Source organism: Notothenia coriiceps, unplaced genomic scaffold (assembly GCF_000735185.1).
Source record: "Notothenia coriiceps isolate Sejong01 unplaced genomic scaffold, NC01 NC01_scaffold00013906, whole genome shotgun sequence".
Taxonomy (NCBI): Eukaryota; Metazoa; Chordata; class Actinopteri; order Perciformes; family Nototheniidae; genus Notothenia; species Notothenia coriiceps.
In genome coordinates, this window is record NW_011346607.1 from 1 (window position 1) to 13,943 (window position 13,943).

A 13,943-nucleotide genomic window follows, 5' to 3' on the forward strand; every position below is an offset into this window, starting at 1 on the left:
TAACTCGTCCTTTACTTGTTGCAGGTGTGACGCCGTCTGACTGTAGTCGTGTGTGGGGAACAGGTGCAGGACTGCTGCAGGTACATTATAAAATATTGTCTTTCAGAACTGCAGTCTTAATTTCTAAAGTGATGATTTCCTTATTACCGCCCCAGTCTGAAAATTCATGACTGATTGGTTACCGAACTGATTTAAAGATGACATTTAATTTAGTGTCTTGCTTTCTTTAAACGTTTTAAGTTTTTATTTGTTGTAATTTCAGGCTCCAGCTGGATCTGCTGCTTCAGGTTTAAGGTAAGAATTTAACATCAAAATGTTAAAAGAGCATGGAGAAGTGATGAGTTTTTTATTACCGCCCCAGTCTGAAAATTCATGACTGATTGGTTACCCCTCTGATCAGAACATAAACCAATGGTTGTTAAAACATTTATTTTTTGGGCTACCATTCTAAAAAGCTTTTCTTCTTTTGCAGGAACCGGTTGTCATGAAGAGAGATCCAAAGCCATCTTGTTTTAACACAATCCTGCAGTTTGCCAAGCTGTGGTACAGCCTTTCCTGGAAATGTTAGTTTGCAGTGCAGTTAAATCCTTACTTCTATTTCCAGATTGCTGGAATTTGATACCAAATAAATAAGTGTACGACAACTCTTAGCTGTGATATACTTTATTAACACCCAGTTGACATGGCGTGGTGTAGAAGTTTGTTCAGTAAAGATCGAAGGACAATTGGCATCCAGATTTTTCCAACCACAAGTGAGCAATATATAGCTTGAAAAATTACAAGGAAATGTTAACTTCTGATTAGTTTGACTAGTGCATTTTTTATTTTTTTGTGAAAATGTAAGTAACCAGTTTTAGTGTCAAATATATTTTGCCATTTTAAAGCGCTGTTGCTTATTTGCATTAGTTGACACCAGATCAGCGGTGGGAAAGGTACTCAGATCTTGTAATTGAGTGTTGTAATGCTCTGCATTTAAAATGTTACTCAAATGAAATACAACAGTATTGGCATCTAAAGGTACCAAAAGTACTCACTATGCAGATTAGCCCATTTCTCAATCAGATCATGTTTTGCTTATAAGTGTTAATTTTACTAGAGGGTAGTTTGTGCATTTTACCCCAGGCTTAACTAAAATATTTGTTATTTCACATTAATCTGGTTAGGTACACTATTTACATATGAATTGTAGTGAGGAAGAAAGTAGCAACATTTACAAGTATGTCAAAATTATACTTGAGTACAGTAAATCTACCTACTTTACACCAGACGAATGGAAAATGTTTGTCAAAAGTGGCATTGAAACAAACCTCACACTTAGTTCAGTAACAAAGGGACACTTGAGGCATGTGTAGTCGGACCTTCAGGTGCTTGTGATGTGAACAAAATCATTTGTTGCCATTAAAATATTGAGGATTGTTGCAAACTTTTAATAAATTACTTTAGAAGCAGCTTTATTTCCTTTCAATATTTATTCAAAAGGCATTTCAATGTATTAGAACACTAATGCAAGGTACGAGAGCAACTGGGAGAAGGTTCATGGCATGCTGTAAACAAACTTGTAATAGGTTGTTACTTGGTCATTTTGACAAATTCAAACCCTAAATCTCTTAAACTAAAAATGTGGTATCCACAACTGTCAAAAAAATAATCCAGGTGTGTTTTCTGGAACTATGGATTCAGATGAAACTGGAGTCGTGTCACCCATTAAACATGAGGCAGCTGTTAATAAAGAAATCTGGGACAATCTCAGTCAGTGGTGAAGATCCTTGCAGCGATATCATCTAATAACCAGTCCACTCCAGCTAACAAATTCTTTCCTGTTACTGCACTGCAACCAATGATGCACCAGTGATGGCTTTTGATGTCATCCAGGGCCAGAGCCTGCAGGGAAACACAGCAAGAACAGGCATCAGACAGGAAGAATTTGATGCAGCAACAATGAAAATACATGTATCAGTTATCAGAGTATATGCAGGAATCCTGAAGTCAATTGTAATACATTTTAAGACCTCATCGCCACTTTGAGTTTTAACCGTTTACATTGGCGACACACTTTACCTCACATTTACTATATACAGTATTGATTATCCTTCCTCCTTATCTTCCAACCATTTGGACGCAAACTTGCGTTTCCCCATAACGATGTTTAACAACTGTAAACGGACCGTTGCGCGCTATCAAGCAGTGAGCGTGCAATGTCCTGTTCAGATGACATCAAATCCAACGGAAAGCCATAAATAAAACTACACAGAATCACACTACACACCTACGCAATGATTACATTCAGGCACACTGTAGAATACAACCTCTTTGGACAATTTATATACTTATTGAAAACAAGCTACAAAATGTAATACCTTGGAAAATGCCATTTAATACTTTTAATAGCCTTAATTTTCGCTATTTTCTACTTTTTAAGACCTCGCGGACACCCTGGTTATTACTTGAAGTGAAAACGTTCATCTGGAATAAGTCTCACCTCTTGTATCGCCTCTTTCGACAGGGCTCCTGGTAAATCCTGTTTGTTGGCAAACACTAGCAGCGTTGCACCAGCTAACCTCTGCATGGATAGGACACACAATTAAACAGATTAATATAATATTGATACAGAAGTTAAACAACAACGTTGTTTTCAGCTACAAACTGTGCAAGAATAAAAAGACAGCTATTTACAGTCATATCTCAGTTTGTGGCTGTGCTTGCCAAAATGCTGACTCATTTCCAGGTTTTAGGACTCTTGCAGTTTCTTTTGAAACTAGTATGTGTGTTGGTTTGCACCTCCTCCAGCAGCAGTGAACTGAGCTCCTTTCTGCAGTCCTCCAGTCTGAGTCTGTCTGCGCTGTCCACCACCCACACCAGCCCGTCTGTGCTCTCAAAGTAGTTCCTCCAGTAGGAGCGCAGCGATTTTTGTCCACCTACATCCCAAATATTCAGTTTAAACCTAGAAAACACAGAGAGAGGAAATTGGGATGTAGACTGGAGAAATACAGCCTGGTAATGTATCCTGTTCCTGTCTTGGAAACATATGTGAATGCTTTAATGTAAAAAGGTAAATAAAATGCCTGGTACTTTGGGCTATTATCAGAATACATACAAACATGTTATCTTTCTTAAAAGTCAAAATCAAGAATGTTTCACTGTGCATATTATTAAATCTTAACTTTCATATATAACCAAAAGTATGTAATAGTGATAGTTTATGAGATACAAACAGTTATCATCGCATATCCTCCCAGTGTTTCAATAGCCACATCACCATGCTCTTTGGTATGCCATAAATAGATTCAGTAAGTCCCAATTCATAGCATGGCAACACTTTTCTAAGGTCAGCTGCAGTATGTGCTTTAAGTCATGCAACTACTGTCTTTTCTTACAATTTAATAGTGAACATACAGAAAAAGTGGTCCCATGTTCAGTTATTCCAGCATTTAATTAAATATGTACACATGTGAAAAACTGCCTATAGAGAGAAACCGTGCTGTATGTCAGGTGGAAAGTGCGTCATATGCTATAGCTTATTTATGATAAGGCCCACTGTGTGTGCGCATGGATAATTTCGCGTGTTACCCTTTGTGTTCCAGTGTTTTGATGTTGAAGCCCAGCGTCGGGGAGATGGTGCTCACGTCTTCTCCATTAAACTTCTTCAGGATTGTCGTCTTCCCCGCGTTATCCAGACCTCTGCACGCACCAGGTTAAAGAAACAACCCTCTCACATACACCTCACTGTTAAATATTAATTTTAATGAATGAATGAATAGGACTTTAACTATCATTCACCCACATTTAGTTAACTTAACAGTGTTAGCAAGGTACCATGATACAGCACAAAATGCGCTATACAAACCTCACAAACGTTATCCTGTTGTATCTAATCACACACTGATATAATTTTCTGTCCACGATTTTAAGTTGTTGACACCAATAAAGTTAAAATATTCACGTTGCTATACATACATGTATGCTACCTTTTTCCTAGCTAAGCTAGTTACAGAAAGGATACAGCATCAGCAGCCTCATCTCCCGCTCCTTCTGCTTCATCTTCTTTAGAATCGTTAGTAAACCCATCGCGAAAGTATCCGCTCAACTGCAGATGTTATAGAAAACGATTTTACTGATTTATAGCTTTGTATTCAATATATTTAGCATCCATACGCAGCATTGTCAACCAGGAAGAGGTTGTATTTATGATCCTGTGCCACGCGGAGACTGATTGGTAGAACGCGTACATTGTTTGGTTGTTGCAGACGTTCCAAGCTTGTTGATTGGTCAGTGACCATTTTAAGGTGCGGCCTTGTAGTAGTTGCCGTTTGGCGCCACCGTGTGTCCCGCGTGGAATGACATGCAAAACAATATAAAACCTGTCAACGCTTGTTTCAAAAATACATATTTTAAAGCTAACTTTTGAATTAAAAAAAAAATAATAGAAGACGTTATCAATTAGCGATATAATTGGAAAACTCTAATTACACTTCTATAGCCTAAATATTTTGTTTGTAGTATCCTTGTATATGTTTCACATTGTATTTCCTTCTTTAAGTCCTCAATATGTTCCTTACGGTAATAGTTTAGCAGTTAGAAGTTCGAACTGGATTGTGTTATTTACTTGAGTAAAGGCAGAGAGACTAAACAACTTTTAGATGGCAGGGCATTGATCCCATGAGACTTTCTGTACATTTAAAAAACCCAATGCAAAAGTTTTTAACATTTTTTCCTAAAATGTTATTTTGTCAACATTTTATAATTTTCTTTTTAAAAATGTGTATTATTTATAATAACAGGCAAGTTACTTTTACAGGTTTGCAATAGCTATATCTTTTAAGAATTCAGCTTAATGGATATATGATATTTACATGATCTTTATGACATTTCCAATTTAAGCACTAAGTTCTTATTCTCCAAATGAACATAACTGTCACATAAAAGTATTAAGGATGTCAATATCAATTTTGTAAACCAATAAGTATAAAATGTAAAACCTTTTTATGTGGGCTATGTTTTCCTTTTCCTTTCTTAATAAGATATTAAGCCAAAGAGTTACATCCTATATTACATCACATCCTGCAGAAAAGCGGTAAAACAACCGGTTGGATATATTCCGGGGGCTTGGCATTGAATTTCCTGGCAAAAACGATTGAGAAATCCCCCGCACGTGAAGGAGGAGCATCCTTCATCTTTATATGGCCATCCAGCCTAGACCTGTTCCGGTGTACCCAACACATTTTCCCATTTATAATGATGCGTTCGTGTGCCATAGAAAATATTAGGCAAGACAACGCAGCTGTGGGATGCTTATGGAAAATGTACTTATATGGCACTCAAAAGTTAGCCTACATTAGCTAGTTGCAGAAAACACACAATCAAATAGATTAGGGGGGGATTTGTCAAAATATGGATTATTGAAACATCCATGACTTACAATATGTTCATATTTTCAGTTCACTCTGCTGTTTTTTCTTCTTATTGCCACCTAAACATCCGGTTTCTGTCACTGAGTCTATACAAAAAGCGTGATACAGACTTGAACCGTGAAACTAACATGCGACACGTGAATGCAGCACCCTCCCTGCAGCACCTTCTTGCAATGGGTCAGTTTAAAATAAAGCGAAACTGAAACAGAATCAGTATCACCATGTTGCATCATCAGCCGTCTGGTGCCAAACCTCATGCGCTTTAAAGCACCGGTGCGCTTCACTCCGAGACACACATTCAAAGAAGCAACAAGTCATCAAGCATCATTTTATTTAGCAAATCAAGCAGGTTTATAGGTTTAGCATCCTCCTTCATTCAGAGTCCTTAAAACTACTCCAAGCTGCTGCTGCGCGCTAGTTTTCTCAACAGCTTCAGAGTTTGAATGGCTCGGAGGATCATGGCTCGGTGAATCCTGCAATCCGAGGAAAAGACATGTCCCCGTTATTCATGGGGACCGGGTACGATCTGTCCAGCCCCGGCTCGGTGTCAGCTGGGGAGAGCAACACCCCTGGATCTGTGAGTACTTCTCAATCAATCAAGCATCAGATCATCTAATACCAACTATTATTGAGTTACTTGTGCGAGGAGTTTCATATATCCAAATATAGATAGGTTCTTTTTAATTTGAATAAAAGGCATGTGAATGAATTACATAGCCAATAATAAGATTAAATGTTGATTACATAAATCTTATTTTACTTCGATTAAATTAAATTAAATTAAAGCACATTCTAACTTACTTTGGAGTGCCATTGAGCAGCTCAATACAGTGTAAGTCCCTGTGACTATTAGTCCTATTAGTCACATTTCCCATCAAGAATGGGTCATTAACCGGGGGGTTTCCTGGTCGAGACGGACACCATATGCTGTGGAAGTCCCAGGGGGAGGGGGGGGATCACTGCACTGCACTGCACATCATTCCCCCCCCCCTGCCAAAAATACGTTAAATAGAATCAGCCAGTCACCTGAAAATAATCCGGAAACATTTATTAACACAAGCGTTTCTTTTAAAAATGTGGTGCTTTAGAAGCCTGGCCGGCAGCTGTGCAAACACAGAAGAATATAGAGAAAAAGTGCACATAATAACAAAGCAAATGTATTTAACAAGAGGTTTAAGTTGTTTAGAGTGATGCGTTTCCAATTTGACATTAGCTCATTGTCATTTTGAGTTTAATGCACTTGACAACCTCCAATTAAGATAAGATAGGACTTTGTCTATCCGAAGGAAACTATAGTGCCAGAGTTACAAAGATTCAATAAACACAGCAGCATAATAATAAAACTGTACACTAACAATGCAGTAAAAAGAGCAATTAAATGTCTACACGAATCATACACGTATGACGAGCAGTATTGAGTAGTGCAAGAAAACGTAGTCCTTTTTAGATGTATAACTAGTGCATACCGTTCCGTTTTGGGTCCATTTGATGAAGAAAACTGAAGACGAGCACAGTGCTGGGAGAATGTAGCTTTGAGAGCTTCATTTGTTTTACAGACAAACTTAGGTCTACACTTCATTGGTTGCCCTTTAAAGGACCTTGTCTTTTTATCTCTGCATTGCTCATGAATTAACCCAAAAACGTCCTTTTTTAATTAAGAAACCATGTGAAATTTCATGTGATGGGTTTGACTTGTGACTTTATGACCTTTTGAACTATTCAATCTTTCAGAAAGCTAAAAATGCTTGTTTGAGGAAATTCCTTCAAGACGGAAGGGGATTGTGCAAGAATAGAATGTACTTTAAATACACACAGTGTCAGCGTATACTAGAAAGAGTATCCTAGATGTGTGTGATTTACTGTGTGCTGCATTTATTTTCAAAGGAGAGAGAAGGAGTGACAGGAAAAAGAGGGAGAAAAACAGAAAAAAACAGAGACTCTGCGAGGAAGAGCCGGAGAAAACAAACGGAAAGAGCGGACGAACTTCACGAGGTTCGAAACAATCATTCCTAACGTTCCTTCCCTCCTTCCTTAGACTTCTGTCACACACCCACACACACACCGGCTGTGTGACTTGCGGTGTGTGTGTGTCTTGTGTAATCCCAGAGCATGCTGGAGCCATTTCTTGTAAATACTCTGCTTTAGAAGAAAGGCTTTCACTCCCTCTGGTGCTCCCTCCCTATTGGCCCTGCCTTTCCTCTCTGCCGGAGACACACACACACACACACACGCACGCACGCACGCACGCACGCACGCACGCACGCACGCACGCACGCACGCGCACACACACACACACACACACACACACACACACACACACACACACACACTACTTTCGTTTGGGTAAAATATATATTTGATTGATCTCCCTTCATCGTCTTTATATTCAGACATTAAGAGTTGTAGCAATAGGGGTGCTGACCTGACACTTTGTAAAGTACACTGTTGAAACTCTTTCTAGATGTGGGTTTAAAATAAGTCATTATCAACAGACTACAAAATGGTTTGTATCCCTCCTGAAACATCATATATGATGCATGGTTTTAAAGGTTTTGTCATGGAGCTAGGGTTAGGGGTTCATATAAGATCTAAGATTCTACATAACCCATAAAGTGGTGGTTATATGACTCCCATTTTGACGATAATGAATCCTCACATGCATAAAGGAAGCAAAACATGCAGAGCGCCGTACTACCCGCACTGGTTGGGGGAGTTTCTCTTCTGGCATCTACTCCTCAGTGGCATGCGACTCTGTCAACTCAACTGTTTTATCTGGTTGGTCAGGTGCGTGTGTGTGGTGTGTGTGTGTGTGTGTGTGTGTGTGTGTGTTGTGTGTGTGTGTGTGTGTTGTGTGTGGTGTGTGTTGTGTGTTGTTGTGTGTGGGTGTGTGTGTGTGTGGGTGTGGGTGTGTGATGTGTGTGTGGTGTGTGTGTGTGTGTGTGTGTGTGTGTGTGTGTGTGGTGTGTGTGTGTGTGTGTGTGTGTGTGTGTGTGTGTGTGTGTGTGTGTGTTGTGTGTGTGGTGTGTGTGTGTGTGTGTGTGTGTGTGTGTGTGTGTGTGTGTGTGTGTGTGTGTGTGTGAGAGAGAGAGAGAGATATGGCAGGAGGAGTCCATACTTTCACTTTCTTTCTGCATGTCTTCAAGGTTAATTTTGAAGAAGCATCATTGCCACAAATCAGTATTATTCTCCTCAACTAAAGAGGTTTAAAGTGTCAGCGCATGTGATTCACTACTACTGCTGTGACCATGAGTATACTGTAGGTATTATCCTTGAGGGAAACACTATTCTTCAGAGTGCAATTCAAGTCTGCACTTGCACTTATTGATACTCATTGGACATGAATGCTGGCTGTTATGGAAGAAAAGTGTTTTCCGGCTGCACTGAAACCCAATGAGGCCATAAAACAAAAGTGGGAATTTATTTGATTGATATTTCAGGAAAAAACTATTCTACAAAGTATAAATAAAAGCAGGTTTATTTTTCAGGGATGTTAGCTTGAATTTGACTCGGGGAGAAGGGGACTTTGTTTTGTTTTGTCCCTCCATTACCTACTATCTCCTTTTATACTAAAATTGCAGTTCTTTCAAAGAAAGACATTTTTCAGTTCTCTTTCTAAGTTCCACAATTTGCTCAGAGGTTGTTTTTTTAATGCAGCAGTCAGGAGAAGTCTTAAAGAAGAGGACCTAAACGTACCTTGGTGAATTCACAAGCTACCTTAAGAGTATGGATAAAAAAGCTCCACCTTTACCACCTGCCACATTCACTCCTAATTTTGATCATATGTTTTGATGCTAACACTTTTATACTTTACACCCCTGTGCAATGTGTGCAATCGCCTTGAATGCAATCCTTTAGTTTTTTATTGAATGCTTATCTTTACCCCTTTTGTGTTGCTTCCTATAATATTTATCTTTTAAATGTACCTTTTAATGTTTGTCTTTAACGGACCGTAAGAATTTGACACAATTGTACTGGATTGATATCAAACAAATGAAGTAAAATCCCCTGGTATTTCCTCCACCACAGTCTCAGCTTGACATTAACTCTTTGCTATTTCTGTCCCTCTTCTCTTCTCTCTTTTTCTACCTCTCTTATCTCTTTCCTCCCCCCCGCTCTTCTTCTCAGGAGCATCAGAGTCTGGAGAGATCAAACTCAGCCCTGAAAAAGGACATTGCTGCATTGAAGAAAGAACTCAACCTCTATACAACGGCTCTGGAGTGCCACAAGCCTTGCTTCCTCAAAGACTCCTTATCCGGCTCCTCGACCCACCTCTCAGTTCCCCCCTCAGCCGCCTGTGAAAGCAAACAACTCTCCTCTTCAACTCCTCGTCCCAAAACCTCAACATTAGCCTCACCTAGTGGCTCGGCTACTGAACTCTTCAGCTCTGTATCGGCTCCTTACGCTGCCTCTTTCTCTGCGGTCCCTTCTCCTCATTCTTTGTTTTACAAGGTTCCTCCTCCTATAACCGCATCAAGGCCGCCAAAAAATGCTCCTCCCGTGTGCACCAGCCTTGTTTTCAGCCCCTCTAGCTCCCTCCCTGCACCCACTCAAACAAAATTTGAGCAAGCAAACATCCATAAAAGCTTAGCAAATGCTAGTTTCTCAATGAATGAGTTTCTAATGAAACAAGCTCCTTTTCTAACCCCTTCATCTAATGTAAACTCCCATTTAGTGGCAGGAAAAGCAGTGCAAGGCAGTCCCATGAATGTGCACCAGCTTCATACAGAACAATTGAGCAGACATTCCACACTGCCGTCTTCTCTTTTACCGCATATTCTTCAAGAACCTGCTCTTAAGTCCCTCTCAGAGCTGCCCCCTGCCTCAGCTTTTGCCTTAAAGCCAAGAAATAGTCGACAACTGACCCTCAATCCTGCGTCTCTGCTTTCCCGGCTCACCGTCCCGAGCCCCCTCTACGTGCCTCCGACTACCTCCAGCAGCTTTGACATACCTCCGCCCCCACCCTCGCTGCCACCACTGGGGGATCCCCTGAGAGATTTCTCCCTCTCTGAGCTCCTGGAGGGCAATGAATGGATTCTAAGCGGGACTAGTCATCAGTGCCAAGGCATGCCACAATGTGAAAACATGCTCCTTTAATTTATATGTTTTTAGTCATGTATTTAAACACTGCTATCACCTCCAGTTTGTGTAATGCAGGATCTCTGTTATAAATGTGGAGCAGAGATAACCGTAATTATGTTATTGTAGCATTATCAGGGGGTTTTTCACACCAAAAAATATGGACTTGTGAAATTCTGCCTTTTTTTTATGATCCAGCTGAGTTTTCAGAGAATGGATTCGTTTTTTACTCCTCTGCTTCAGTTTCCTAAAACTCTACATAAGCAAAAACTCAATGAATGTGCCCCTTGTCCATAGTTTTACAAGCCCGTTGAGACGAAACCATGCAATAACATCAAGTACAGTTTTTCAGTTTCGAATTAAGTCAGGTAGGTGGGTGTTTTTATCCCTTCCTTAATCAAAAGACAAGACACAGCGAAAATAATTCAACATTCAAACCCTGACTTGTTATTGCAAATTGGGCGGCATACTCACTTCCCTGCAAATTCTAGGAAATTCTGTGTCAGGAGCTGAATGTGTGGACATCGATTTTCCAAAGTAAACCACACAGCCCTGCCCTGGCGAGTATGGTCGTTTTATAACGGCAGGAAACGTTCTTCTAATTTGTTTCAACTATTCTAAAATACACATCATACACTATTCACACATTTCTACTGATCATTTACTCAATTAGCTGAGACTTTTTTAAAGCTATCACTATTTATTTTTCTACATTTTAGATGATACAAATCTTAATCTTCATTTTAAAATAATATAAATGCATTATTTGTACTTCCTGTAAGTGTGCTACTTTATGACTAATTTTTAATTTGGCTCTTTTATCTGCTTTGTGATTACCAGACAAATAGGCCACTGCCCAGGGCCCCAAACCCTCAGGGGCCCCAGATTGTGTGTGTCTGCAGCCTGTCGATGTGTGGTGATTTGATTAATTTCTAATAGTTAACGGTTTGGTTATCTATATTATTTATTTGATTTATCTACAAGTATCTAAATGAATGTGTGCATTACTAAATAACCTCAGACGGTCTTAAAGGGCCAGCAGCTCTTTTTTTGTCGGGGCTCCCTATTGGTGAGAAATGGGAATGATTACATAGGCAATTTATATGATGACAGTTAGGAAATATATAGACATATGAATCATGATTGTATGAAAATGACGATTTTGTTTTTCAAATGATGATTTATGTGGCAGAATATTCAGCTTTATATCTGTAGGTATAAGGGATATAGATGCATGTGCTCCACATAGAAGTGTATGAGTGAATTATGACTTTTTTATATTTACCGTACATTAGAGCAATATATTTATCCTTTAATACTGGTTGTTGTAATACAAAAGTTAGTTGCGAATAAAACATCTTTATTGAAAAATGTATTGTGTAGTTTTGCTTAGTTTACAAGAATGTTTTGATTCAAATGATATCCATGGACAGTTGAATTAATAAGCAACTAATTTGCTAACTTAAGATGTTATACAACCAACTTTGGGAACCTTTTCTACTCTCTATGCAACTTGTACACCTTTTATTTTCAGCATTCAAATATGTTATCTTATGTGGCCATACGTTAATTGTTTGACACGAGTTGCATATAGTATAAGTTTAATAGGACATCAATATGCAGATTGTGTTGGACAGGAATTGTTTAGCCCTGCTAGTGGGGTGCCTCGAAGGATGTTGTTGTTCTGTGTATTTCAGCGTGAATACTTCAGCACCTTCTGGATGCATTTAGTCATTATATTTCGTACATATATTCATGGTCCCCAGAGATGATCCCTTGACTTTTCTCAGTGAAGTGCTCATGTCGTTGTTTTGTTTTTGTTTTTTTTAATCTTTAAGACATATTATACTCAATATTTTAGTGGCTGTGCACCTTGATTTTATTACGCCATATATTTTCCGGAGCCTCCTTTTAAAGGTCCCATGTCATGGCCATTTCTACTGATCATAATTCCATTGTTGAGGTATACTTAAAATGGATTTATATTGTGCAATTTTCCAAACTCACATTGGTTTCTCATACAGCATCTCTGTATGTGTATTCACTCTCTGTCCTAAATGGCTTGTTGGAGCTCCTACTCCCCCCCTCCCTGCGAGCCCAGTGGCCGTCTGCGAGACACAGCGAAACCCAGCCCGAAACCAACCTGATCTCACCAGAATGCGTGACTCCACCACGACTCCTTAACACCGCATTGCGTGGTGGAGTCACGAACTTTGCTACATTTACGTTTCTGCACCACGCAAACAACCCCAATGTAAAGTGAATGAGGCTCCTTTTGTCGTGGTGCACACACGCATTTCTACAAGGTCCAGCAGTGAGCTTTTATTATATAAAACGTTTTTAAAATCTACTTTATAGCTTGTAGTAACTCACGGGAGGCTTCTTCTATTTGATTTGTATTCATAATCATTTGTATTTTTTTTTAAAATTACGTTCCCACAGAACTAAACTGCATTCTCAATTACGTTTAGCTACAAACGTATTTTCTTCCACGTTACGTTCGTTATGAACGTATCTCAAATACGTTTATTTTCTATATCTTTGCCATTTATTGTCTTGCTTATGATAATGATAATAGTCGTTTATAAATATCATTTTAGAGCACACATTTGAAATCAGTAGGCGAGGCTGTAATTTCGCCAGCTGTTACTCTCAATGACGAGGCAGAAAATAACAGTTTTATTATGCCAAAAAGCTGCTGTGTCGTTTATTGCACCTCAAACATTACAACAAATCCAGAGTTACGTGTTTCTGTACTTCCTCTAAGAACAAAGGACAGTACAAGAAGATCTCTGTGGCTTCAGGCTTGATCGCCGTTCAAACGACAGCGTTGGTTTCCCCAAAAGTGGGAGGGGCTGTAAAGTGACGTAGATTGTACTCTCATATATTATTCAAAACCATTCTATGTATTGTAACGTAAATTACATGCCAGTGTTTTATCTTTTTATTTATTTGTTTTTATTTTAAATCGTATAACTACCGGACTTTTTTTTGCCGTCTGTGAGGAAAATAAATGGGACTTAGAACCTCAAAATACTGAAATCTGTATTTTTTAAAATCTTTTTTTCCTTCTAATTTGTTATTCTTTTCTAAATAACACACTGTTATTTACTCAACAATAACACACAATTATCCTTGTTTTTATTTATTCGTTTAATTCTATAATCTTGGGCTTTTTAGCATGCTTTTTAGCCGTAAATAAAGGTCACCGGAAACAGACTATAGGCCTATAAGGGACATTTCGAGCGATACACACCACAAACCACCCACTGAACAGATTACCCAAGATCCTCAGCTTGAAGCTCGTCGATTGGATGTTTTAGCCGCAATGCATGTTGGGATATGATGTTAATGCGATATGATATCCGATTTTTTTTTTAAAAATAATAATAATACTTTATTCCGAGTGTTCTTGCTTTTCTCTTTGGAAGTCATCACATAACGGCATTGTAATACACG

At 38.9% G+C, this 13,943-nt stretch overlaps 2 protein-coding genes and 1 long non-coding RNA gene across 3 annotated transcripts; 2 read left to right on the forward strand and 1 right to left on the reverse strand.

Annotated features, from left to right (window-relative positions):
• On the forward strand, positions 1 to 1,448 carry LOC104948193 (uncharacterized). Its single transcript, XR_798651.1, has 3 exons — positions 1 to 80; positions 263 to 294; positions 473 to 1,448. It is a non-coding gene; the product is annotated as an uncharacterized lncRNA (long non-coding RNA).
• On the reverse strand, positions 810 to 4,217 carry arl2 (ADP-ribosylation factor-like 2). Its single transcript, XM_010774353.1, has 5 exons — positions 4,001 to 4,217; positions 3,568 to 3,678; positions 2,779 to 2,941; positions 2,480 to 2,560; positions 810 to 1,881 (listed from the first exon to the last, which is right to left on the reverse strand). Exons 1-5 carry the CDS (start codon positions 4,063 to 4,065, stop codon positions 1,747 to 1,749), a joined length of 555 nt encoding a protein of 184 aa, XP_010772655.1. The 5' UTR covers positions 4,066 to 4,217; the 3' UTR covers positions 810 to 1,746.
• A 1,482-nt stretch (positions 4,218 to 5,699) lies between these two features.
• On the forward strand, positions 5,700 to 12,407 carry batf2 (basic leucine zipper ATF-like transcription factor 2). The gene is made up of 3 exons (XM_010774354.1): positions 5,700 to 5,985; positions 7,293 to 7,400; positions 9,534 to 12,407. The coding sequence occupies exons 1-3, from the start codon at positions 5,902 to 5,904 to the stop codon at positions 10,500 to 10,502; spliced, it is 1,161 nt and encodes a 386-aa protein (XP_010772656.1). The 5' UTR covers positions 5,700 to 5,901; the 3' UTR covers positions 10,503 to 12,407.
• Positions 12,408 to 13,943: the final 1,536 nt, after the last annotated feature.

Excerpts from the sequence above, each read along its gene's own strand:
- arl2 (XM_010774353.1), bottom strand. The coding sequence starts at position 4,065 with ATGGGTTTACTAACGATTCTAAAGAAGATGAAGCAGAAGGAGCGGGAG. Across the intron at positions 3,679-4,000 it reads GAGATGAGGCTGCTGATGCT|AGGTCTGGATAACGCGGGGA; the intron begins GTATCCTTTCTG and ends TGGTGCGTGCAG. Across the intron at positions 2,561-2,778 it reads GTTCACTGCTGCTGGAGGAG|AGGTTAGCTGGTGCAACGCT; the intron begins GTGCAAACCAAC and ends CTATCCATGCAG.
- batf2 (XM_010774354.1), top strand. The coding sequence starts at position 5,902 with ATGTCCCCGTTATTCATGGGGACCGGGTACGATCTGTCCAGCCCCGGC. Across the intron at positions 5,986-7,292 it reads AGAGCAACACCCCTGGATCT|GAGAGAGAAGGAGTGACAGG; the intron begins GTGAGTACTTCT and ends TTATTTTCAAAG. Across the intron at positions 7,401-9,533 it reads GAGCGGACGAACTTCACGAG|GAGCATCAGAGTCTGGAGAG; the intron begins GTTCGAAACAAT and ends TCTTCTTCTCAG.